The 26,785-nt window shown below is 39.5% G+C and overlaps 1 protein-coding gene across 1 annotated transcript in view; it reads right to left on the bottom strand.

The window, feature by feature from the left end:
* The window catches only part of LOC121410558, a 113,148-nt gene that overhangs the window by 10,632 nt on the left and 75,731 nt on the right, over positions 1-26,785 (bottom strand). Inside the window, exon 10 of the mRNA XM_041602729.1 lies at positions 23,873-24,166. Within this exon, the coding sequence (XP_041458663.1) occupies positions 23,873-24,166 (294 nt within the window). The remainder of the gene's footprint in view (positions 1-23,872; positions 24,167-26,785) is intronic.

The raw sequence follows: 26,785 nt of genomic DNA, 5'->3' as shown, positions 1-26,785 counted from the left end.
AAATACCAATCCCTGCATTGTTCTTTTTTACAAGAAACTTTTGTGGTTAATTCTAAGATTCATGATTATAACACACATCAGAGACATCTTATTCACCAACCCTTTGCTAGAATTAATGCTACATTGAAATCCTTCAGAACAATTTGCGGTAAAGAATGGAATATGTGTCCTGCTGATATAAAAAGCAGCAGTAACCTGTCTCGGTTTAAGAAATTATGTCATAAATACCTACTTGATAAATTTAAGACCAGTTGTTAGTTGCACCTGGGGTGACATGTTTGGAATGTGAATGGGTGTGTTTGTCTGTGTGAGTATGCTTGCATGTTGGTAATGTTCCTGTTGTGATCTTTAAATACCTTGTATTTTTTTTCTTCTAATAGTTATTCCATGTTTGAGTAAAATATCATATGCAGGGGCCCCTGATTACAAGCTGTGCTTCTTTGGGGTCCCAAACCTGTCATTTGTTTCACTTCTTTAATATGTAACCATTTTTTTACTTTGTTCTCCTTTGACTGGTTTGAATAAATTCAATTCAATTCAATTAGGCATCGCCGCCACATTACCGGTTGAAACAGAGCCTCTGTTAGTGCACATACTGTCAGCGCTAACGTTTCTGTGTGGTCAGTACAGGTTTTCAGAGAACTTTTATAAAGTTGTGAGACAAGAGATATTGCGGATTTCTTTTGGAAGTTTATCCTATAGGAATGGCCCAGCATGTTGAAATGATCGATCCCCCATGAATTATGAAATTGTGGTACAGCAAATAAGGATGAACTAGCAGACCTAAGGTTTCGAGAGGGGCTGCAAGGAGTTATCAAGCTAGAGTTGTATTGTGGTGCAGTTCCATATAAAGAACGGGAAACAAGTGGGAGCAATTTAAGTTATGCAATGTACGTCAGGTAACCACTGTATGAGTATATGGGTTATGTGATTCCTCCTAGGGGACATGGTGACTATACGGGCAGCATTATGTTGTAGTTTCCTAAGGCGATCTAACTGAGATTGAAGTGCAATGCAGAAATCAAGATGGGAGGTAATAAGTGCATGTATGATCTTCTCTGTACAAGACTCAGTGATACTTCAGAATGAACCCTAAATTATGTAGAACTGACTGACATATATTAGACACCTGACTTGCCATACTTGATTACCCATATGTAGATGTTTTATCAACTTTCTAAGTTATGATGATAATTCAACAAAATAATAATCCCAACATGGCCAAAGTTCAATGTCCTTAAATGACCTTTCATCTAGGTCATATGACCTGAATCTCACACAGAATGTTCAGGGACACTTGATAGTTCATATGTCCAAGTTTCATGAACTAGATCCATAAAATTTGGAAGTTATGATGACTATTTCACACATACCCCCAACATGGCCAAAGTTTGTTGACCCTAAGTGACCTTTGACCTTGGTCATTTGACCTGAAACTCAGGCAGGATCTCCAATTATACACCATTACCCTTATAACTTCTGATGATATTTCAAAAACTTATCTTTGGTTAAGATTGCAATGTTGATTCCCCAACATGGTCTAAGTTCATTGACCTCAACCTTTGACCTTGGTCATGTGCCCTGAAACTCAGGCAAGATGTTTGCTAATACTTAATTACCCTTATCAGTTTCATGAACTAGGTCTGTTTACTTTCTAAGTTATGATGACATTTCAAAAAGATTTCAATGTCGGAAAAGTGGTGCCAATGCTGTGCGAGTACCGGTAAATAAAAAACAAGTGGAATGCCTCTGGCCATCTCACCTGCATCACGCGATTCAAAATAGCAACAGTGCTGACTTTGACTATAACTCGCACAAGATGTTCAGTGATACTTGGTTACTCTTATTTCTACATTTCATGAACTAGACCAATACACTTACAGAGATAGGATGGTAATTCAACAAATACCCTCAATGTGGCCAAAATTCATTGACCTCACATGACCTTTGACCTTGATCATGTGACCTGAAACTTACACAGGATATTTAGTGATACTTGATTACTCTTATGTCTAAGTTTCAAAAGTCACATCAATAAACTTTCAAAGTTTTTATTGTAATTCAACAGATACCCCAAAATCGGCAAAAGTTCATTGACCCTAAATGACCTTTGACCTTGGTCATGTGACGTGAAATTTGCACAGGATGTTCAGTGATACTTGATTACTATCATGTCCAAGTTTTATGAACTAGACCAACATACTTTAAAGTTATGATGGTAATTCAACAAATACTCCCAATTCGGCCAAAGTTCATTGACCCTAAATGACCTTTGACCTTGATCATGTGACCTGAAACTTGCACAGGATGTTCAGTGATACTTGATTACTATCATGTCCAAGTTTCATGAATCAGATCCAGAAACTTTCAAAGTTTTGATGTAATTCAACAGATACCCCAAAATCGGCCAAAGTTCATTGACCCTAAATGACCTTTGACCTTGGTCATGTGATGTGAAAATTGCACAAGATGTTCAGTGATACTTGATTACTATCATGTCCAAGTTTTATGAACTAGACCAACATACTTTTAAAGTTATGATGGTAATTCAACAAATACTCCCATTTCGGCCAAAGTTCATTGACCCTAAATGACCTTTGACCTTGATCATGTGACCTGAAACTTGCACAGGATGTTCATCAGATCCAAAAACTTTCAAAGTTTTTATTGTAATTCAACAGATACCCCAAAATCGACAAAAGTTCATTGACCCTAAATGACCTTTGACCTTGGTCATGTGACATGAAACTTGCACAGGATGTTCAGTGATACTTGATTACTCTAATGCCCAAGTTTAACGAGCTAGACCAATAAATTTTCAAAGTTATGATGGTAATTCAACAGATACCCCCAAATCGGCCAAAGTTCATTGACCCTAAATGACCTTTGACCTTAATCATGAGACCTGAAACTTGCACAAAATGTTCAGTGATGCTTGATTACTATTATGTCCATGTTTCATGAATCAGATTCAAAAACTTTTAAAGTTTTGATTGTAATTCAACAGATACCCCATAATCGGCCAAAGTTCATTAACCCTAAATGACCTTTGACCTTGGTCATGTGACGTGAAACTCAGGCAGGATGTTTGATGATACTTGTTTAACCTTATGTCCAAGTTAAATGAACTAGGTCCATATATTTTCTAAGTTATGATGTCATTTCAAAAACTTAACCTCAGGTTAAGATTTGATGTTGACGCCGCCGCTGCCGTCGGAAAAGCAGCGCCTATAGTCTCACTCTGCTACGCAGGTGAGACAAAAATTGACACCTCTCAAATCCCCAATTTAAGGAAAAAATATGCTATAAACACATAATTATCATATATAACCTTAAAGAGTATGTTCTCCCTTAATATTTTGATACCATATTAATGTGGTATGTGTTAAAGCTTGAATGATTAGGAGGTATTCTTTGCAGTGATGTAAATTTTGATTTGCACCAAGTTATGGCACTGTAATAAATGAATCCAGCCAGATGTCAATCATGTCTAATCCTACAAAAGATGCATTACAGTCAATTTCAAAACACCTGACACATTTGTGCCAATTCTCAAATTAATTTCATTGAAAATGGACGAACAAATATTTTTTCTATCTCATTAAGGGTTTTGACATCATTGACATCTGGATTCATTCATTGCATTCATGCCTTACTTTGGCGCAAGTCAAATTTACAACATTCCATAGAATACCTACTTATTATCCAAGCATGAAGACATACCGCACAAATATTGTATCAAATTGTTTGGGAGAAGATACTCTTTCCAGCCATATAAATACCATGTGTTCATGAAATATTTTTCCTTAAAATGAGGATTTGTGAGGTGACAATTTTTTCAAGTACTCACACGGTAGTCTCGCTCTGCTATGCAGGCTAGACAAAAATGAATTACAACCTACATGTACAGGTAAAATTTCATCTAATAGTCAAACATTTCAAAGCATTTTTTTCATAGGGACCATGCATTATATTACTTTTCTAAGTCAAATCCATTTGTTCCTAATAGATTTATTCAACTCAGGCAAAATTACCTGTAGTGGTGGGGTGTGCCGCGGGCGAGACAAAACACGGGGGTCTTGGAGCGGGCTTATTGTAAAAAGAAGGGTCCTTGGAACTACAAATGTTTGTTAAAACGAGTGTCCTTGGAACGGATCGCCAGTGTGTGAGTGCGTATGCATCCCTATGGAACGGTCATGTGTGCTTGATGCAGCTACATGTAGGGCGGGCTCCACCGGGTGCGCATGTGCAGAGCTGAGTCCATGGTCGGACAGCGCTCTGCTGCCGCTTTTCACCAAAATTGCAGCTTATTATAGCAGATCAATGCGATCAGAAAGGCGTAACGAAAATTATGTGAACCTTTGGAGCAGATTTCTTTCTTTTTTTCTCGATAAGAAGAAAATGCTATGCTTTGGAGTGGTTTTCTTTGTTCTTTTTCTCGATAAGACAAAAACTGCTATGCCTTGGAACGGACATTTGAGTGTAAAAATGGGGGTCCCCTCCACGGCACATACCCACTATGCATTATATACTGAGTGCCCCCAATGTCAATGATTATGGAAAATTACTATGTTTTTTTACAAGAGAGAAAAAAATAGAATAAATCCATCCATTGGTACAATATTCACTTCTCCAAACAAAAAAAATATTCTGCCGTATCAAAAAGTTAAGACCTTCCAATCGGAAAGTATTATTGGATAGAATATCATAGATTTGTCAAACCACTGCTCAGTACTCATTACCTGCTTGCATATAAACCCTAAAAGGACGGGGGCATGATGGCTCCCCCCCCCCATGTTTTGCATGATATTTCTGAAATGCAAAAAGATAGCAAATTTTGTTTTCTTTGCAGTCTCACACAACTTTTGAGACCTACATTGCAGCATACAAGGCTCAGCATTGCAATGCCACATGACTTTTTAAGAGACAATGTTGTGCTGAAAATGGCTCAATTTCATTCTTTGTGTACAAAGTCAAAGGGAGATGAAATTCATACAAGTGGAATGCCTCTGGCCGTCTCACCTGCATCACGCGATTCAATATAGCAGCAGTGCTGACTTTGAATACTACTCTAACTCGCACAAGATATTCAGTGATACATGGTTACTCTTATGTCCACTTTTTATGAACTAGACCAACAAACTTACAGAGATATGATGGTTATTTAACAAAAAACCCCAACATTGCCAAAGTTCATTGACCTTACATGACCTTTGACCTTGATCATGTGACCTGAAACTCGAACAGGATGTTCAGTGATACTTGATTACTCTTATGTACAAATTTCATGAATCAGATCCATAAACTTTCAAAGTTATGATGGTAATTCAACAGATACACCCAATTCGGCCAAAGTTCACTGACCTTTGACCTTGGTCATGTGACATGAAATGCGCACAGGATGTTCAGTGATACTTGATTACTCTAATGTCCAAGTTTATTGAACTAGACCAATAAACTTTCAAAGTTATGATGGTAATTCAACAGATACTCCGATTCGGCCAAAGTTCATTGACCCTAAATGACCTTTGACCTTAATCATGGGGCCTGAAACTTGCACAAAATTTTCAGTGATGCTTGATTACTATTATGTCCAAGTTTCATGAATCAGATCCATAAACTTTCAAAGTTATGATGGTAATTCAACAGATACACCCAATTCGGCCAAAGTTCATTGACCTTTGACCTTGGTCATGTGACCTGAAATGCGCACAGGATGTTCAGTGATACTTGATTACTCTAATGTCCAAGTTTAATGAACTAGACCAATACACTTTCAAAGTTATGATGGTAATTCAACAGATACTCCGATTCGGCCAAAGTTCATTGACCCTAAATGACCTTTGACCTTAATCATGAGACCTGAAACTTGCACAAAATTTTCAGTGATGCTTGATTACTATTATGTCCAAGTTTCATGAATCAGATCCATAAACTTTCAAAGTTATGATGGGAATTCAACAGATATCCCCAATTCGGCCAAAGTTCATTGACCCTAAATGACCTTTGACCTTGGTCATGTGACGTGAAACTCATGCAGGATGTTCAGTGATACTTGATTAACCTTATGTCCAAGTTTCATGAACTAGGTTCATATATTTTCTAAGTTATGATGACATTTCAAAAACTTAACCTCAGGTTAAGATTTCGATGTTGATTCCTCCAACATGGTCTAAGTTCATTGACCCTAAATGACCTTTGACCTTGGTCATGTGACATGAAACTCTAATAGGATGTTCAGTAATACTTGATTAACCTTATGGCCAAGTTTTATTAACTAGGTCCATATACTTTCTAAGTTATGACGTCATTTCAAAACCTTAACCTCAGGTTAAGATTTGATGTTGACGCCGCCGCCGTCGGAAAAGCGGCGCCTATAGTCTCACTTTGCTTCGCAGGTGAGACAAAAACGATGCTTATTTCTCATTCTAATTGGTCTGCTGAATTAAGATAGGGTTGATTTTAGGTGTTTAATGGTCTGTATTAATTTCCATTGACAAAACAATGAAAAAATGAAGAAATACATAAGAAATTCTAAAAAAGGAAATGTGGAAACCTTAGATTACAAAGATTACATCTGAAAAAAAGTATGAAAATACTTACCATGATTTTCTTATTTACGAGATAACTGGATATACCCATTTGATTTGCTAGTTCATTACGATTAACTTGCGTGCCGAATAAAGAGTACACAATATTTCCTGCGTGCGCGCTGCATCTCCCTATTAACGCACTATCCCAAGATCATCGCGCAATTTGGCGTCCATATCCTCTCATGAGCCTGCAAGCAAGACATGTTGTCACACAAGGCGAGGGGTAGGAGGGAGGGTTCAAATGGGTATATCCAGTTATCTTGTAAATAAGAAAATCATGGTAAGTATTTTCATAATTTATTATCAATAACTGGGATATACCCATTTGATTTGCTAGACCAACACGGATTCAACGTGAAGGGAGGCATGTCTAGACTAAGAAGTGCGTTAAAATAGGGAGATGAAGACACGAAGGCCGTTGCCTTAAGGACAGAGGAGGCAAATAAAGCCTCATGTGAAGAAGTCCTTAAGAACAAGGAAGTGAAGGAAAGAGGAGCGTCAATAGGCGGTCCTCAAGAAGTCGTAAACGACAATTCCATAGAAAGAGCCCAAGAAGAATGATACTAAGTATCATGGGCCCTCGGCCTAGTGTCAGGAGAACAACATCACCAGCTGCCTAGATCGTAAGATTCGGATTTTGTTGAAAATTTCAACAAGAATCGTGATCGGAAAACTGAAGCTTTTAAGGCTCAGTAAGTGATCAATCGATCAATCTGAGAAGGTGAGATATCTCAGAAGCCTCCGCGTGGGAGAAAGCGCCCAGAATTCGATATCTGTCTCAAATGCGTGAGGGCAGAATATCTGCAGAATTCTGATAGAGGGCTGTGGCAGAACGTTTCTAGCGGTCCGAAAGGGACCTGGAACGACGGAGAGTAGGGTTTAAGAAAACCACTCGTAAGGCAGTCAAGAGTCGAGAAAGCGACTGAGTGCCATCCTGTTAATAAGAAAATGCCGCGGACCTGCTGCCTATGTAGAATAGAGCAGTCTGGTCAAAACAGCTCAACCAGGCGTGTCAGAGAAACAGCGCGGTACACATCACGACAAAACAAGTGTGATAGACCGAGTGATCGAGAGAGAACTCAGGATCCCCTTTCTCCCGTACTGATTGAAGCACCCGCCTGAGGGTGCAGCGCCCGCGGTGGAAGAGGTGGCTTGGCTCAAGCCACCATCGCCGAGAGAGCCCGTAAGGCTAGGCTGCGATGGATGTCCGCTGGGCGGGGGAATCCCTAGCAGCAGCAAGCGTACGCCAGAGGGAGCTGGCGAACAATGTCTCTGGCATGATCTTACGTGTAAACGACAATCAAGAGATGCTCTCAACGAACAGACATCGCCAGATATGATACCTCAACAGTTACGTTCCCAATGGAATCGAATGAGGTAACAATGGCCCTGTCCTATCAAGTTAGGGACGGAAACTGGCTAAGAGTGTCGATGTCCTCGCTTAAAGAAACAAGCGAAGGAGTAAGGAGACTTGAGGAAAGTAATCACAAAAATTTCCTTCACTCTGCGGTGAGAACCAGTTGTTTATGAAAACAGCCACAAGGCCTGGTTTCTCTGGTGATCGTAAGAGCAAGCACCGCCGGCGCCGGTTGCGGCAGCGTGGAACAGTCCGATCTCGGTAAGATAAGGAGTTTCGAAAAGCTGCGGGGGCGGCAAAAATGACGCCCTAAGCAGCGGGGGATGAGAATCTAAGTTTCTAAAAGAACTCCAGTGAAGTAAATCACTTACATGGAGAGACTCATCCACAGTCGGCCCGAGAGAAAGCGGGTCGTAGTGATCGTGGTTAGGTAGGCATAAGCATACATCCATCCACGGTCACATCATCCTCGGTCGCGCGGTGACCATGGCCACATGCATTGCATGGAAGGAGGATGAAAGCAGCATGCGAGGCGACTCGAGTGTGCCGAGTGAAAAAGCTTCTAAATAAGAAGACGATTCGACAAACAGGCACGGTAAAAACATCGACCGTAGACCACTCCACACAAGGAGGAAACGGCGGAGACGCCCGCAAGCTTGACCCACATAGAGGGCAGTCTATAAGATAGACTGTTAGAGCTCGACCGATGGTCTGGCGGCGTACAGTTTGGTGTAAACTCGCCGACCCGGCACGGTGGGTGTGCCCAGAAAGTAGGCATAGAATGCCGAGAGAATCCTGGGGCTTTAAACAAGCTTGAACGCACGTACATAGCCAACAATCTCATGAGATGTACGGCGGTTTCTTTCCTCCGAGATGATGCTTACCCGACCAGGAAAGGCTCGGGGAACAGCTGTGAATGTCAACAGGAGGGATATCTAGCATATGAAAAGCTGATTCCCTCCAGGTATTCGGTGCGGTTGCTGCCGGCGGTGTCCGGGGGGACGACCGGTGATGGCAGCTCGGGCAGGGCTCGTCAGGCCGCCCGAATACAAGACAAATAGGTTAAAATAACCATAATGCACCGGGTGGTGAAGGCATAGCGATTACTAAGCACAGGAGAACTTTTAATCGCCGTGACATTCAGATCCGATATACATACTCATAAGCTCGGAGAGCTACGAGATAGTGAGACATACCGCTGAGCGGTGATGGTGCTCATATCGGAGTCGCCCTCTCTACAGCGGCGATCGCTGGAGGACGGGTGTCTGTACTAGCCCTGACTCTAACCTTACAAGAGTAGGAGCTAAGTAAGACAGGGCACCCTTACTTTCGAATAGAAAGTGAGGTTCAGGCCAGAAACCGACGGTCCCGTCGCCTGGGCGGACGGTCCGCGGGCGTGATAGGTTGCCCTCTCAAAAGCAGCCAAACATTCTCACGAGAGAAGTGCGGCATGCGGTATGTAAGAGATTCTTACCTCCAATCTACAGGCCCGCTTAGGGGGTAGAATGGAGAGAGTTACCGCTGAAAGAGCCGTCGCCCTACGTGAGCTTGACGTAGAGGGCGAATTCGGGAGTACCTGCATAATAAGGGGGGATACCCATGCAGGTAAAACTCGCCGATGGCGGGTTGGCGAGAGGAATCTCAATCCGCTCAATACCCGACACCGGCAATAAGACCGCGGCGGTCTTATAATGACAGAGAACACGAGGGTAAGAACCCGTAATGTTCGGGGACGCATAGATGCAACCTGAACGGATGCAACGTCCAGCCGTCGGTCACCGAGAGCTTGCCGACATGTTGATGCTTGAAAGCCGTATGTCGGAAGCACCTGCATAGAAACAGGGGTCACCGTGTAGGTGAACAGCGTTTCAATAAATGCCCGGTGTGAGAGGACAGGTGATTGGTTGAACCGCACAGTGCTTAGCAAGGCGGCTGAAGCTGATATGAAGCATGGGTGAATTACCCGCACTGCTCATGGGAGTATGAAACAACATGAGAGTTGCGACGCCTGACCCACAATTATTGGGAGTCTGGTGACATAATGGCGGGCGACGCTCGTATGTCGATAACACCTGTGTATTAACGGGGATTTCCCTTGCAGGTGCGTGAGCCGGCGAATCATGATATTGCCGGTGACTCTCCGAGGTGTGAAATGGTGGCTGTCTGCTTGACCTGCCCGGTGCTCGACACGGCGGTTTTAGCTGACAGGGAGTATGAGGATAAAGATCCGTGATACTCGAGGGCGTTCTGTTGTAACATGAAGTTACGATGCCTGGCCATTTTGTTAGAGGGCCGGCAGTTCGTGAGAATCGCTAGAGGCACCTCGGTGTGTTGGATGGCCGGTGTCTGCTTGATCCGCTCAGTTGGTAGTACCGTCGGCTGAAGCAGGCAAGCCTGGGGGTAAAAACCCGCAGTGCTGAAAGGCACTCTGGAGTAGCTTGAGAAGCTGAGAGGCCTGGCCATCAAAGGAATCAGAGGACAGACCGCCCGACGGAGCGGGGCTTACGTCTGTGGTTCTCCTCTTCTTCTTCTTCGGTCTCTCCGGCGCCGGAGCTGAAGGAGGGACAAGAGGCTGGGCTGCGCCTGTCTTCCTCTCCTTAGCTCTCCCACGGGGAGACGGTGTCAGATTGAATTGAGAGTCCGACACGGTCGGACTCAGATGCCTCTTCCGACTAGGGGCTGGTAGCCCTTTGCCGCCGCTCCCTAGAGGGGTCTTACACGGCATCGAGCCTAGTCTTTGCCGGGTGGAGAGACCCGTGCTCTCCCCCCGGACTTTAGGTGACCCGATGGCCGGTGGGTCTGACAGCCCTAGAGGAGTCGTCGTTTTCTGTACTAGTGCAACGCTCCCCGAAAAGGTTCAGGTTCCGGGACGGAAGCCTTGGCCATCACCGTGCGGGCACGTGGCGTAAATCCACGGTTCCACCCTTATTAAGCGGGGCACGTGAACGCGCGTCCACGGTTCCACCCCTTTGAGAGCCCACGGGGCTCTGACTCTGTTCTCGCTATCTATACTACCTGAGGTGGGGAATAAGACCCCGGTGTTGGACCCCGAAACAGCAGTCGCCTGAGGCTCTTCAGGAAGAGAGTCCGAAAGGCTCATTATTGCCGTAGGGTGATCTAGTAGTAAGATAAAAAACAGAGAAGAAACAAGGGGGTAGGGGGGTAACAAACCCCAACCCAGAAGTCAAAAGACCTCAAAAAGCGGACTTTTGAGAGTCAAAATCAAAACTCACAAGGATGATACAAAGTAAAATCCCAGAACAAAGGAAACAGTAATAATTAAGGAATTATGTCCCTGAAGTCCGTTAGAAAATTAATTAATTAATTAATTATTTGATTACCACAACAAGTAGCTGCTTCCGCTAAAATTCTGAAAAGAAGGAGGGAAGCACCTAAAAAGAAGAAAACACGAAGTTTTTTTAGGTGGTCTGTCATGAATATGACAGATCACCTATTATATTCGTCAGAATTTTCTTTATTTTTATTGCCAAAGCTAGTAACCACTTTATCTCAATATCGGGCCTGTCAATTTCCTTGATTTTCATGTCATGTATGGCAATCATTATGGACATGCGAAACGAAACTTTTCAAGGTTATCAAATCATGATGACGTCATCTAGGCGCCATTTTGTGAAATTAAATGATTGATCATATCATCGCAACTAATCATCAAAAATCATCCATATTTGCATCATATCAAGTTCAGGTGACAAGTCATCAGGCCATGTCAACAGAGGTCATGCTAAGGTCACGACGCGCACGTACGCGCGCGTCAAAATTTGAAAATTCTCCAAATCAACCGTGGTCAAGTTTGGGTACGTTTCAGGCCATTTTGAGCATGTCACGAATCTGCGCGCGCACAGGTATGCGTGCGCGTTCTTGCTCCTATCATCGCTATGCCTCTTCGAGTCGTCATTTATTTTATGTCTGTCCATTGTCCATGATCTTCTGATTAATTTGATACCTCATTCAGCCTCTTACGACCAATAATACCGGAATGCGCGTCCATTCAAATTTGCATTGCACGCGCGTGCAAACTCGCAAAATAAATCATAAGTGGGCAAAAATATGCCTATATAAAATTCACTGTAGCTCTTCAGGGAGTCCGTTGACCCCCAATTTTTTTTTCCTATTCGAATAGAGTATGAATAGGAGATATGATTTCATGACACATTTGACCCTTAAAAACATCGTGACGTCATCAAGATGGCGTCTGAACTAAAAATTAACGTTTTCTGTTTCATGATATCACCACACTCATGTAAATTCATTCTAATTCCGTAAATATTGGTCTTTTCTCGCCAAATTTTCAATATGTTTTAGCTTAAAATGTATCCTTTAGGTAATATGTCCATTGGTTTATTTTAAAGCTTGTACTACTCTCAAAACTAGAATTTTTAGAGGTTTGTCATCATGCCAATTTTCTACTTGGAAAAATTTACATTGACAATAAGTTTCCCGTTTTGCACGAGCAGTTCGTCGAAAAGAATTGTGGTCGACTGGATAACGCACCTGACTGGTAATGCAGGGGCTGGTGGTTCAAACCTCGCTCGACTCTTTTTTTTTTTTTTTTTTTTTCTTTTTAACCCTTTTTAGGTGGTCTGTCTTGAATATGACAGATCACCTATTATATTCGTCAGAATTTTCTTTATTTTTATTGCCAAAGCTAGTAACCACTTTATCTCAATATCGGGCCTGTCAATTTCCTTGATTTTCATGTCATGTATGGCAATCATTATGGACATGCGAAACGAAACTTTTCAAGGTTATCAAATCATGATGACGTCATCTAGGCGCCATTTTGTGAAATTAAATGATTGATCATATCATCGCAACTAATCATCAAAAATCATCCATATTTGCATCATATCAAGTTCAGGTGACAAGTCATCAGGCCATGTCAACAGAGGTCATGCTAAGGTCACGACGCGCACGTACGCGCGCGTCAAAATTTGAAAATTTTCCAAATCAACCGTGGTCAAGTTTGGGTACGTTTCAGGCCATTTTGAGCATGTCATGAATCTGCGCGCGCACAGGTATGCGTGCGCGTTCTTGCTCCTATCATCGCTATGCCTCTTCGAGTCGTCATTTATTTTATGTCTGTCCATTGTCCATGATCTTCTGATTAATTTGATACCTCATTCAGCCTCTTACGACCAATAATACCGGAATGCGCGTCCATTCAAATTTGCATTGCACGCGCGTGCAAACTCGCAAAATAAATCATAAGTGGGCAAAAATATGCCTATATAAAATTCACTGTAGCTCTTCAGGGAGTCCGTTGACCCCCAATTTTTTTTTCCTATTCGAATAGAGTATGAATAGGAGATATGATTTCATGACACATTTGACCCTTAAAAACATCGTGACGTCATCAAGATGGCGTCTGAACTAAAAATTAACGTTTTCTGTTTCATGATATCACCACACTCATGTAAATTCATTCTAATTCCGTAAATATTGGTCTTTTCTCGCCAAATTTTCAATATGTTTTAGCTTAAAATGTATCCTTTAGGTAATATGTCCATTGGTTTATTTTAAAGCTTGTACTACTCTCAAAACTAGAATTTTTAGAGGTTTGTCATCATGCCAATTTTCTACTTGGAAAAATTTACATTGACAATAAGTTTCCCGTTTTGCACGAGCAGTTCGTCGAAAAGAATTGTGGTCGACTGGATAACGCACCTGACTGGTAATGCAGGGGCTGGTGGTTCAAACCTCGCTCGACTCTTTTTTTTTTTTTTTTTTTTTTTTTTTTAACCCTTTTTAGGTGGTCTGTCATGAATATGACAGATCACCTATTATATTCGTCAGAATTTTCTTTATTTTTATTGCCAAAGCTAGTAACCACTTTATCTCAATATCGGGCCTGTCAATTTCCTTGATTTTCATGTCATGTATGGCAATCATTATGGACATGCGAAACGAAACTTTTCAAGGTTATCAAATCATGATGACGTCATCTAGGCGCCATTTTGTGAAATTAAATGATTGATCATATCATCGCAACTAATCATCAAAAATCATCCATATTTGCATCATATCAAGTTCAGGTGACAAGTCATCAGGCCATGTCAACAGAGGTCATGCTAAGGTCACGACGCGCACGTACGCGCGCGTCAAAATTTGAAAATTTTCCAAATCAACCGTGGTCAAGTTTGGGTACGTTTCAGGCCATTTTGAGCATGTCATGAATCTGCGCGCGCACAGGTATGCGTGCGCGTTCTTGCTCCTATCATCGCTATGCCTCTTCGAGTCGTCATTTATTTTATGTCTGTCCATTGTCCATGATCTTCTGATTAATTTGATACCTCATTCAGCCTCTTACGACCAATAATACCGGAATGCGCGTCCATTCAAATTTGCATTGCACGCGCGTGCAAACTCGCAAAATAAGTCATAAGTGGGCAAAAATATGCCTATATAAAATTCACTGTAGCTCTTCAGGGAGTCCGTTGACCCCCAATTTTTTTTTCCTATTCGAATAGAGTATGAATAGGAGATATGATTTCATGACACATTTGACCCTTAAAAACATCGTGACGTCATCAAGATGGCGTCTGAACTAAAAATTAACGTTTTCTGTTTCATGATATCACCACACTCATGTAAATTCATTCTAATTCCGTAAATATTGGTCTTTTCTCGCCAAATTTTCAATATGTTTTAGCTTAAAATGTATCCTTTAGGTAATATGTCCATTGGTTTATTTTAAAGCTTGTACTACTCTCAAAACTAGAATTTTTAGAGGTTTGTCATCATGCCAATTTTCTACTTGGAAAAATTTACATTGACAATAAGTTTCCCGTTTTGCACGAGCAGTTCGTCGAAAAGAATTGTGGTCGACTGGATAACGCACCTGACTGGTAATGCAGGGGCTGGTGGTTCAAACCTCGCTCGACTCTTTTTTTTTTTTTTTTTTTTTCTTTTTAACCCTTTTTAGGTGGTCTGTCTTGAATATGACAGATCACCTATTATATTCGTCAGAATTTTCTTTATTTTTATTGCCAAAGCTAGTAACCACTTTATCTCAATATCGGGCCTGTCAATTTCCTTGATTTTCATGTCATGTATGGCAATCATTATGGACATGCGAAACGAAACTTTTCAAGGTTATCAAATCATGATGACGTCATCTAGGCGCCATTTTGTGAAATTAAATGATTGATCATATCATCGCAACTAATCATCAAAAATCATCCATATTTGCATCATATCAAGTTCAGGTGACAAGTCATCAGGCCATGTCAACAGAGGTCATGCTAAGGTCACGACGCGCACGTACGCGCGCGTCAAAATTTGAAAATTTTCCAAATCAACCGTGGTCAAGTTTGGGTACGTTTCAGGCCATTTTGAGCATGTCAAGAATCTGCGCGCGCACAGGTATGCGTGCGCGTTCTTGCTCCTATCATCGCTATGCCTCTTCGAGTCGTCATTTATTTTATGTCTGTCCATTGTCCATGATCTTCTGATTAATTTGATACCTCATTCAGCCTCTTACGACCAATAATACCGGAATGCGCGTCCATTCAAATTTGCATTGCACGCGCGTGCAAACTCGCAAAATAAATCATAAGTGGGCAAAAATATGCCTATATAAAATTCACTGTAGCTCTTCAGGGAGTCCGTTGACCCCCAATTTTTTTTTCCTATTCGAATAGAGTATGAATAGGAGATATGATTTCATGACACATTTGACCCTTAAAAACATCGTGACGTCATCAAGATGGCGTCTGAACTAAAAATTAACGTTTTCTGTTTCATGATATCACCACACTCATGTAAATTCATTCTAATTCCGTAAATATTGGTCTTTTCTCGCCAAATTTTCAATATGTTTTAGCTTAAAATGTATCCTTTAGGTAATATGTCCATTGGTTTATTTTAAAGCTTGTACTACTCTCAAAACTAGAATTTTTAGAGGTTTGTCATCATGCCAATTTTCTACTTGGAAAAATTTACATTGACAATAAGTTTCCCGTTTTGCACGAGCAGTTCGTCGAAAAGAATTGTGGTCGACTGGATAACGCACCTGACTGGTAATGCAGGGGCTGGTGGTTCAAACCTCGCTCGACTCTTTTTTTTTTTTTTTTTTTTTTTTTTTAACCCTTTTTAGGTGGTCTGTCATGAATATGACAGATCACCTATTATATTCGTCAGAATTTTCTTTATTTTTATTGCCAAAGCTAGTAACCACTTTATCTCAATATCGGGCCTGTCAATTTCCTTGATTTTCATGTCATGTATGGCAATCATTATGGACATGCGAAACGAAACTTTTCAAGGTTATCAAATCATGATGACGTCATCTAGGCGCCATTTTGTGAAATTAAATGATTGATCATATCATCGCAACTAATCATCAAAAATCATCCATATTTGCATCATATCAAGTTCAGGTGACAAGTCATCAGGCCATGTCAACAGAGGTCATGCTAAGGTCACGACGCGCACGTACGCGCGCGTCAAAATTTGAAAATTTTCCAAATCAACCGTGGTCAAGTTTGGGTACGTTTCAGGCCATTTTGAGCATGTCAAGAATCTGCGCGCGCACAGGTATGCGTGCGCGTTCTTGCTCCTATCATCGCTATGCCTCTTCGAGTCGTCATTTATTTTATGTCTGTCCATTGTCCATGATCTTCTGATTAATTTGATACCTCATTCAGCCTCTTACGACCAATAATACCGGAATGCGCGTCCATTCAAATTTGCATTGCACGCGCGTGCAAACTCGCAAAATAAATCATAAGTGGGCAAAAATATGCCTATATAAAATTCACTGTAGCTCTTCAGGGAGTCCGTTGACCCCCAATTTTTTTTTCCTATTCGAATAGAGTATGAATAGGAGATATGATTTCATGACACATTTGACCCTTAAAAACATCGTGACGTCATCAAGATGGCGTCTGAACTAAAAATTAACGTTTTCTGTTTCATGATATCACCACACTCATGTAAATTCATTCTAATTCCGTAAATATTGGTCTTTTCTCGCCAAATTTTCAATATGTTTTAGCTTAAAATGTATCCTTTAGGTAATATGTCCATTGGTTTATTTTAAAGCTTGTACTACTCTCAAAACTAGAATTTTTAGAGGTTTGTCATCATGCCAATTTTCTACTTGGAAAAATTTACATTGACAATAAGTTTCCCGTTTTGCACGAGCAGTTCGTCGAAAAGAATTGTGGTCGACTGGATAACGCACCTGACTGGTAATGCAGGGGCTGGTGGTTCAAACCTCGCTCGACTCTTTTTTTTTTTTTTTTTTTTTCTTTTTAACCCTTTTTAGGTGGTCTGTCTTGAATATGACAGATCACCTATTATATTCGTCAGAATTTTCTTTATTTTTATTGCCAAAGCTAGTAACCACTTTATCTCAATATCGGGCCTGTCAATTTCCTTGATTTTCATGTCATGTATGGCAATCATTATGGACATGCGAAACGAAACTTTTCAAGGTTATCAAATCATGATGACGTCATCTAGGCGCCATTTTGTGAAATTAAATGATTGATCATATCATCGCAACTAATCATCAAAAATCATCCATATTTGCATCATATCAAGTTCAGGTGACAAGTCATCAGGCCATGTCAACAGAGGTCATGCTAAGGTCACGACGCGCACGTACGCGCGCGTCAAAATTTGAAAATTTTCCAAATCAACCGTGGTCAAGTTTGGGTACGTTTCAGGCCATTTTGAGCATGTCACGAATCTGCGCGCGCACAGGTATGCGTGCGCGTTCTTGCTCCTATCATCGCTATGCCTCTTCGAGTCGTCATTTATTTTATGTCTGTCCATTGTCCATGATCTTCTGATTAATTTGATACCTCATTCAGCCTCTTACGACCAATAATACCGGAATGCGCGTCCATTCAAATTTGCATTGCACGCGCGTGCAAACTCGCAAAATAAATCATAAGTGGGCAAAAATATGCCTATATAAAATTCACTGTAGCTCTTCAGGGAGTCCGTTGACCCCCAATTTTTTTTTCCTATTCGAATAGAGTATGAATAGGAGATATGATTTCATGACACATTTGACCCTTAAAAACATCGTGACGTCATCAAGATGGCGTCTGAACTAAAAATTAACGTTTTCTGTTTCATGATATCACCACACTCATGTAAATTCATTCTAATTCCGTAAATATTGGTCTTTTCTCGCCAAATTTTCAATATGTTTTAGCTTAAAATGTATCCTTTAGGTAATATGTCCATTGGTTTATTTTAAAGCTTGTACTACTCTCAAAACTAGAATTTTTAGAGGTTTGTCATCATGCCAATTTTCTACTTGGAAAAATTTACATTGACAATAAGTTTCCCGTTTTGCACGAGCAGTTCGTCGAAAAGAATTGTGGTCGACTGGATAACGCACCTGACTGGTAATGCAGGGGCTGGTGGTTCAAACCTCGCTCGACTCTTTTTTTTTTTTTTTTTTTTTCTTTTTAACCCTTTTTAGGTGGTCTGTCTTGAATATGACAGATCACCTATTATATTCGTCAGAATTTTCTTTATTTTTATTGCCAAAGCTAGTAACCACTTTATCTCAATATCGGGCCTGTCAATTTCCTTGATTTTCATGTCATGTATGGCAATCATTATGGACATGCGAAACGAAACTTTTCAAGGTTATCAAATCATGATGACGTCATCTAGGCGCCATTTTGTGAAATTAAATGATTGATCATATCATCGCAACTAATCATCAAAAATCATCCATATTTGCATCATATCAAGTTCAGGTGACAAGTCATCAGGCCATGTCAACAGAGGTCATGCTAAGGTCACGACGCGCACGTACGCGCGCGTCAAAATTTGAAAATTTTCCAAATCAACCGTGGTCAAGTTTGGGTACGTTTCAGGCCATTTTGAGCATGTCACGAATTTGCGCGCGCACAGGTATGCGTGCGCGTTCTTGCTCCTATCATCGCTATGCCTCTTCGAGTCGTCATTTATTTTATGTCTGTCCATTGTCCATGATCTTCTGATTAATTTGATACCTCATTCAGCCTCTTACGACCAATAATACCGGAATGCGCGTCCATTCAAATTTGCATTGCACGCGCGTGCAAACTCGCAAAATAAATCATAAGTGGGCAAAAATATGCCTATATAAAATTCACTGTAGCTCTTCAGGGAGTCCGTTGACCCCCAATTTTTTTTTCCTATTCGAATAGAGTATGAATAGGAGATATGATTTCATGACACATTTGACCCTTAAAAACATCGTGACGTCATCAAGATGGCGTCTGAACTAAAAATTAACGTTTTCTGTTTCATGATATCACCACACTCATGTAAATTCATTCTAATTCCGTAAATATTGGTCTTTTCTCGCCAAATTTTCAATATGTTTTAGCTTAAAATGTATCCTTTAGGTAATATGTCCATTGGTTTATTTTAAAGCTTGTACTACTCTCAAAACTAGAATTTTTAGAGGTTTGTCATCATGCCAATTTTCTACTTGGAAAAATTTACATTGACAATAAGTTTCCCGTTTTGCACGAGCAGTTCGTCGAAAAGAATTGTGGTCGACTGGATAACGCACCTGACTGGTAATGCAGGGGCTGGTGGTTCAAACCTCGCTCGACTCTTTTTTTTTTTTTTTTTTTTTTCTTTTTAACCCTTTTTAGGTGGTCTGTCTTGAATATGACAGATCACCTATTATATTCGTCAGAATTTTCTTTATTTTTATTGCCAAAGCTAGTAACCACTTTATCTCAATATCGGGCCTGTCAATTTCCTTGATTTTCATGTCATGTATGGCAATCATTATGGACATGCGAAACGAAACTTTTCAAGGTTATCAAATCATGATGACGTCATCTAGGCGCCATTTTGTGAAATTAAATGATTGATCATATCATCGCAACTAATCATCAAAAATCATCCATATTTGCATCATATCAAGTTCAGGTGACAAGTCATCAGGCCATGTCAACAGAGGTCATGCTAAGGTCACGACGCGCACGTACGCGCGCGTCAAAATTTGAAAATTTTCCAAATCAACCGTGGTCAAGTTTGGGTACGTTTCAGGCCATTTTGAGCATGTCAAGAATCTGCGCGCGCACAGGTATGCGTGCGCGTTCTTGCTCCTATCATCGCTATGCCTCTTCGAGTCGTCATTTATTTTATGTCTGTCCATTGTCCATGATCTTCTGATTAATTTGATACCTCATTCAGCCTCTTACGACCAATAATACCGGAATGCGCGTCCATTCAAATTTGCATTGCACGCGCGTGCAAACTCGCAAGTGGGCAAAAATATGCCTATATAAAATTCACTGTAGCTCTTCAGGGAGTCCGTTGACCCCCAATTTTTCCTCACTCGTCAATATACTCAATATCTCATTTGGAAATTGCATAAATACCACAAAATTGCTTAAAAAATAAAAATTACACATTTTCGCAACATACGTCAACGTATTTATGCATATTTGACCGTATCTTCATTATTAGTGGTCAGTTTTCTCTCAAATTTTGATATGATGTAGTCGAAAAAATTCTCTACAAATAACGTGTGAATAATTTTCACTTTTGACCACAGCATCAATGTGTTGTGACCTGTTTAAGTTTTTCCAAATTTTTTCTGGGCCTATTTTTTGAGAATTTTCTTAAGAAAATATTTTATTAATCAATTTTACGGTCTTCCTATAAATTTCAAGCCAACTTGTTTTGCGTTTTTTCACGTAGGACATTTTTGTAATTTTTCCGGAACTTTTTAAGAGGTAATTTTAACATTGTAGAACATCATTTATATATTTTCTTTGTAAACGCTACAATAGTTGAAATGCTGTTGTGTTGAAAAATTTCATTCCGGACATTTTGTGGAAATTTCCGGATTTTTGTTTTATTCGCTTTTCACTAAATATAACATATAAAAAATTTTCATATGCCTTCTGTAAAATAAAAAATTATGCAATTTACTTAAATACATATTTTCCCGAAATTTTGCGGGAAAATTGCCTGTATTTGAATCTTTCACCTGAATTTTTTCTAGTAAAATCATTAAGAAAGAATTTTCAATTAAAAGTTAAAGTCATACACAATTAATAAATGGATATTGAAAATTCTTGACGGAAAATATAATGTGAAATGTAACATTCCCCCCCCCCAAAAAAAAAAAATATTCCTTTCATCTAATACATCACTGATGAGTTTTGAAGTGAATGCTGTGAAATTGTAGCACTGTGAAATTTCTCATTAAAAATAATTCTAATTTAGCAAAAGTTTTGAATAAAAATATTTAAGATATTTTAGTTTTCAAAAAGTATCATGAATTTTCACGCATTCTGTGAATTTGATACCCACTGACATTGTGAAAATTCTTGCTTGTAATCTTACAAGAAAAGTTGCTTACTGAGTAAAGAATTTTAAAAAAGATTTTGCAAAAAAAAACATAAACTGTCGATTAAAAATGAGCTGCTCTGAAAATGAAGGCTCCTTTCATAGCGCAATTTCGGAAAGCCAATTTCTGAGTTGTTTTTAATGCATTTTACGTGCACCAAACTTCATTTTGTATTGCATTATCACCAACATATTTATAAACATCACGTTTGTCATCACACATTACAGAGTGAGAATTAAGCACCGGGAATTAGCAATGGTCAAAATTTACTCCCATGATGTCTATGATCAAGATTGTCTAATGATTTAGTTCATACATTAGCCGACACCTAATTAAATTTCATGACAGACCACCTAATTCGTCCTAATGACGAATTAAAATCTAGTTTTTTTTTTTTTTTGTTGTGTCCACCTGTTCAAAAGAAAAAATAATTTTTCTTGAGGTGAGGATCAGCTAAGAAAAAACAAAGGAAACAAGATTCCCTTTCTTTTTTTTTTTAAACAAGAAGTTTAAGAAAAAAAATTATAAGTCCGGAGACCGGCAGCTGATCTGAAAAAGAAAAGGGGAAAGAACAAAAATAGCTTTCCCGAGAAGGAAGGCCGAGCCAAAGGCGACGAACGCTGACAGGAGACGGTTTCCTAAAAAAATTTCTAAGTATTCTTGTGAAAGGAAAGAAAAAAAATTTTTAAAACAAGGTCAGAAAAAAAATTTTTTTTTTTTTTTTAATTAATCGAATAATTAATTAATTAATTAATTAACTAATTAATTTAATTAATAAACACAAGAACAAAGGATTGATTGAAACAAAAGAACAATCAACTAACTCAAAACAAGAGACAAAGAACTTGAAACGAGGCTGAAATCGACGCTCCTGACGTCCTACAGAACCTATCTGTGGAGAAATAATTCAATTAAATTCACGACGAGAGTCGTATAGACGAAGAAGTCAGTGAATAAAAAGAATTGAAGGAATTAAAAAGGAGCGAAGTCAACGCCAGCGACACGCAGGAAGGCGCGGAGCTATGGGGCGGAGAAGTGAAGACAACCCGCCTGTTGAGAAACGTATCTTAAAAAAACAAACTCACGAAGAGGAACAAGAAACGTGAAATAAATATCACGGAAGCTCTGCGCGACGGGATAATCTTACAACAATCTTAGATGAAAGAAATAAGATTGAAATAAGGGAAGAATGCACAATAAAAGTATCCAAACGGAAAACAGAATTGCAATTTTGAGAGTGTACTTAGCTTTGCGACTGAACTCGACCGCAGGCGAAAGTAAAAGAGGATATGGACGCCAAATTGCGCGATGATCTTGGGATAGTGCGTTAATAGGGAGATGCAGCGCGCAGGAAAAATTGTGTACTCTATATTCGGCACGCAAGTTAATCGTAATGAACTAGCAAATCAAATGGGTATATCCCAGTTATTGATAGTAAATAAGAAAATTTGAAGTGAAATTGGGTGTCAAATTTGCACACAATATTTTCCATGAATAAATTTGCACATTTCATTCATAATAAAAAAAATCATTATTTTCAGATTTTTTTTACACTGCCTTGTAGTTAATGTGGTAAAGAATGTGCATGCCAAATTTTGGCGTGATCGCACGAATTGCAGCCGACATCAGAAGGGGGGGGGGGGCCATCATGGCCCCCAAATCTTCAATACATTTCAAATAGCCCAGTCCTTTTAGAGTTAAAAGACAATTACAGGCTGAAAATCAGTACTCAAACTGAACAAAGTTTCATGGTTTAATTAAAAATGCTGCATAAGAAATAAAGAGTACATAAATAATAAGTGATTTTTTGTTTTGCTGTTGTCTGCTCATTTTTCGGCCAAAAAAGTATGAGATGGGATATCTAAATATGTGGTAAAAGCAAAAAAGAAAAAAAAAGGAGAAAAAAAAAAAAAACTTAGAGAGCAAACATACCAGGTTGAATCAAGAGCAAAATATATTAACATACCAGGTTAAATCAAGAACAATAGAAATAATTACAATACCAGGTTGAATCAATAATTAGAGATTTGACCTGTCCAAAGGACACAGATTCCCCCGCTCAGCGCAATAAAAATTCATTCCATGTGATTGAACTTAATATCGTGCAGAACCTAATATGCATATATAAAATGAACACATTTTGGCCTTTGAACCAACTCGCATATATGAGCTGTGACCTGAGGACTCTTAATTCGAACTTAGCCGGTATTTTGGTATCTACCTACACACAAATTTTTTTTTTAATCCATTTAATATTTCTTGAGTTATTGCACGGAAACAAAGTCGCATATTTAATGAGCTGTGACCTTTGACCTGCAGACTCCGAATTGGAGATTAGCTGGTATTTTGGTGTCATCTCCCTACACACCGTATTTCTTTTAAATCCATTTAATATTTTTGTAGTTATTGCACAGAAACAATAAAGTGGATGGATGGACGGAAGGACAGGAGCAACGCCTAATGCCACCTCCAGACTTCGTCTGCGGGGGCATAGTAAAAGATATTAACATTTTATAACATACATGTACATGTACCAGGTTGAATCAAGAGCAAGATATACTATTAACATACCAGGTTCAATCAAAGAAATGATGAAATTCATTGTCTCTTCATTGCATCCTGTAATTGCCACATTGGTTTCATTTAAAATCAAGATCTGATAGTGGACAAGTGACTCATCAGCATCCAAACTCTCCTTTACCAAGAGAAGGTAACTACCATCAGTGATCTCTCCTCCAGTGATGTTTGTAATAGTTATAGAGTCAAATGTGTTTTCAGTGTAGATGTTGAAGACAGAGTTTGGTCTTACGGAGTAATCGCCAGGTTCTGGAAATACTGCTGTTTTATTGCATGGAGGGTCTGGTGCTGGAGAGATAATAAGAGCAATAATAGGTGATTCCATATGGCTATGCCATACATAATCAGGAATAAATATTTCATTGTAAAGTATTTTCTATGCCAAAGTTGAATTGATAAACAAGGCAAAAGCGATTTTGTGTCTTGCCCACTCATGAAAATAACCAGAAATATTGTGATTTGCGAGGGCACGCAACAGAACTTTATCGAAACTTCATTGTGAAATGACTGGGATGGAATAACACTTGTCATAAGAGCCTTGCATGTAAACTTTAATGTTGACCTGAAAATAACCTTTTACCTTACCATGTGACCTCCGACTGCAGCATAACATGCAGGTCGCCTAAATACATCTACCATCCAAGTTTGGTTGGTAAGTGACTTACGGTTGCGGAGTTAGGTGTCATAATAGAGTCTTGCACGTAAACTTTAACATTGACCTAAAATGACCTTTTACCTTATCATGTGACCTTGGACTGCAGCGTAACATGCAAGTCCCCCAAGTCAATCTACCATCCAAGTTTGGTTGAAAAATGACTTTGGTTGCGGAGTTAGGTGTCATAAGAGAGGCTTGCATGTAAACTTGAACATTGACCTGAAAATGACCTTTGACCTTACCATGTGACCTCCGACTGCAGCATAATATGCTGGTCCCCCAAGTTCATCTACCATCCAAGTTTGGTTGGAAAGTGACTTACGGTTGCGGAGTTAGGTGTCATAATAGAGTCTTGCACGTAAACTTTAACGTTGACCTAAAAATGACCTTTTACCTTATCATGTGACCTTAGACTGCAGCATAACATGCAAGTCCCCCAAGTCAATCTACCATCCAAGTTTGGTTGAAAAATGACTTTGGTTGCGGAGTTAGCTGTCATAAGAGAGTCTTGCATGTAAACCTTAACGTTGACCTGAAAATGACCTTTGACCTAACCATGTGACCTCCGACTGCAGCATAATATGCTGGTCCCCCAAATCCATCTACCATCCAAGTTTGGTTGAAAAGCAACTTACGGCTGTGGAGTTATGTGTCATAAGAGAGTCTTGCATGTAAACTTTAACATTGACCTGAAAATGACCTTTGACCTTACCACCATGTGACCTCCGACTCCAGCATAATATGCAGATCCCCAAGTCCATCTACCATCCAAGTTTGGTTGAATAGCAACTTACGGTTGTGGAGTTATGTGTCATTGGCCCGAATTCACAAAGGTGGTTTTAAAAACTCACAGTTGAATCCATGGTTTATGCAGATTTCCTGTATAAATTACGCTTAACCCTAAAAAGACTGGGGAGGGGGCTGATTCTGCCTTTCTGATTTTTCGCGATAAGTCCGCCGCGCGAATTTTTTTTACTGCATCGCTCGCTGACTTTTTACTTTCAAGTCTCGCGCAACTTTTGAGACCAAACTTGTGATCCCCAGGTAAGCGGTTCCAAAATTACGCAACATTTCGTAAGTGCATGCAGACCCAAAATTACTCAAAAACGCGAATTTGTGTACAAATCCAACGCAAATAGTGTCTTTAGCCTAAATTCATAAATGTATCATTATTTTTCCTTTTACTGCTTAAAATCAATTAATTTTATCTTTTTTATGGTCAAAATAAAGTCCCCGACAATTTCCATTGAAAAAAAGTAAAAAACAAAAAGTCGAAAAAACAAGGATATACATAAATTTAGAAAACATAAGAAAATAAATGTGATGTTGAAATTTTCAAAAAATAAATTTGATCAGATGCCTATCTAGAGTATGTGAAACAAAAATTTCAGGGGCATTATTTTACTAATTAGAGCAAACTATGATATAACGCATAAATTAGCATAATTAATGAGACATGAGATTTTTTGCAGAATTTGATGTTATAGTTTTGTAGATAATGCCATGGGTAACGCATGTGCTGATTTTTGTCGCAATCACACCATCGACAGCCTAGATCATAAGGGAGGCTGATTCAGCCCCCCCCCCAGTCTTCTTAGGCGTCGAAATAGCCCAGTCTATTAGGGTTAATTGAGCGCATATCGGTCGCGTGTATAAAACATGTCCAATGCTGATGCGCGCTCTTGTCAGTGTGCCAAATTGATGCCTGTTACCATGGTTAGATACGCTATGTTATTCATGAGTCCACTGAAGAGTGAACTCATTATTAACAAGTGGAATGCCTCTGGCCGTCTCACCTGCATCACGTGATTCAACATAGCAGCAGTGCTGACTTTGAAAACTACTATAACTCGCACAAGATGTTCAGTGATACTTGGTACTCTTATGTCCAAGTTTCATGAATCAGATCCAAAAAATTGTTGCCAAAGTTCATTGACCTTTGACCTTAATCATGTGACCTAAAATGCGCACAGGATTTTCAGTGATACTTGATTACTCTTATGTCCAAGTTTCAAAAGTCAGATCAATAAACTTGCAAAGTTATGATGGTAATTCAACAGATACCCCCATTATTGCCAATGTTTATTGACCTTTGACCTTAATCATGTTACCTAAAATGTGCACAGGATTTTCAGCAATACTTGATTACTCTTATGTCCAAGTTTTATGAACTAGACCAACATACTTTTAAAGTTATGATGGTAATTCAACAAATACCCCCAATTTGGCCAAAGTTCATTGGCCCTAAATGA

Source organism: Lytechinus variegatus, chromosome 1 (genome assembly GCF_018143015.1).
Source record: "Lytechinus variegatus isolate NC3 chromosome 1, Lvar_3.0, whole genome shotgun sequence".
Classification (NCBI taxonomy): domain Eukaryota; kingdom Metazoa; phylum Echinodermata; class Echinoidea; order Temnopleuroida; family Toxopneustidae; genus Lytechinus; species Lytechinus variegatus.
This window is presented reverse-complemented; position numbering and strand designations above follow the sequence as displayed.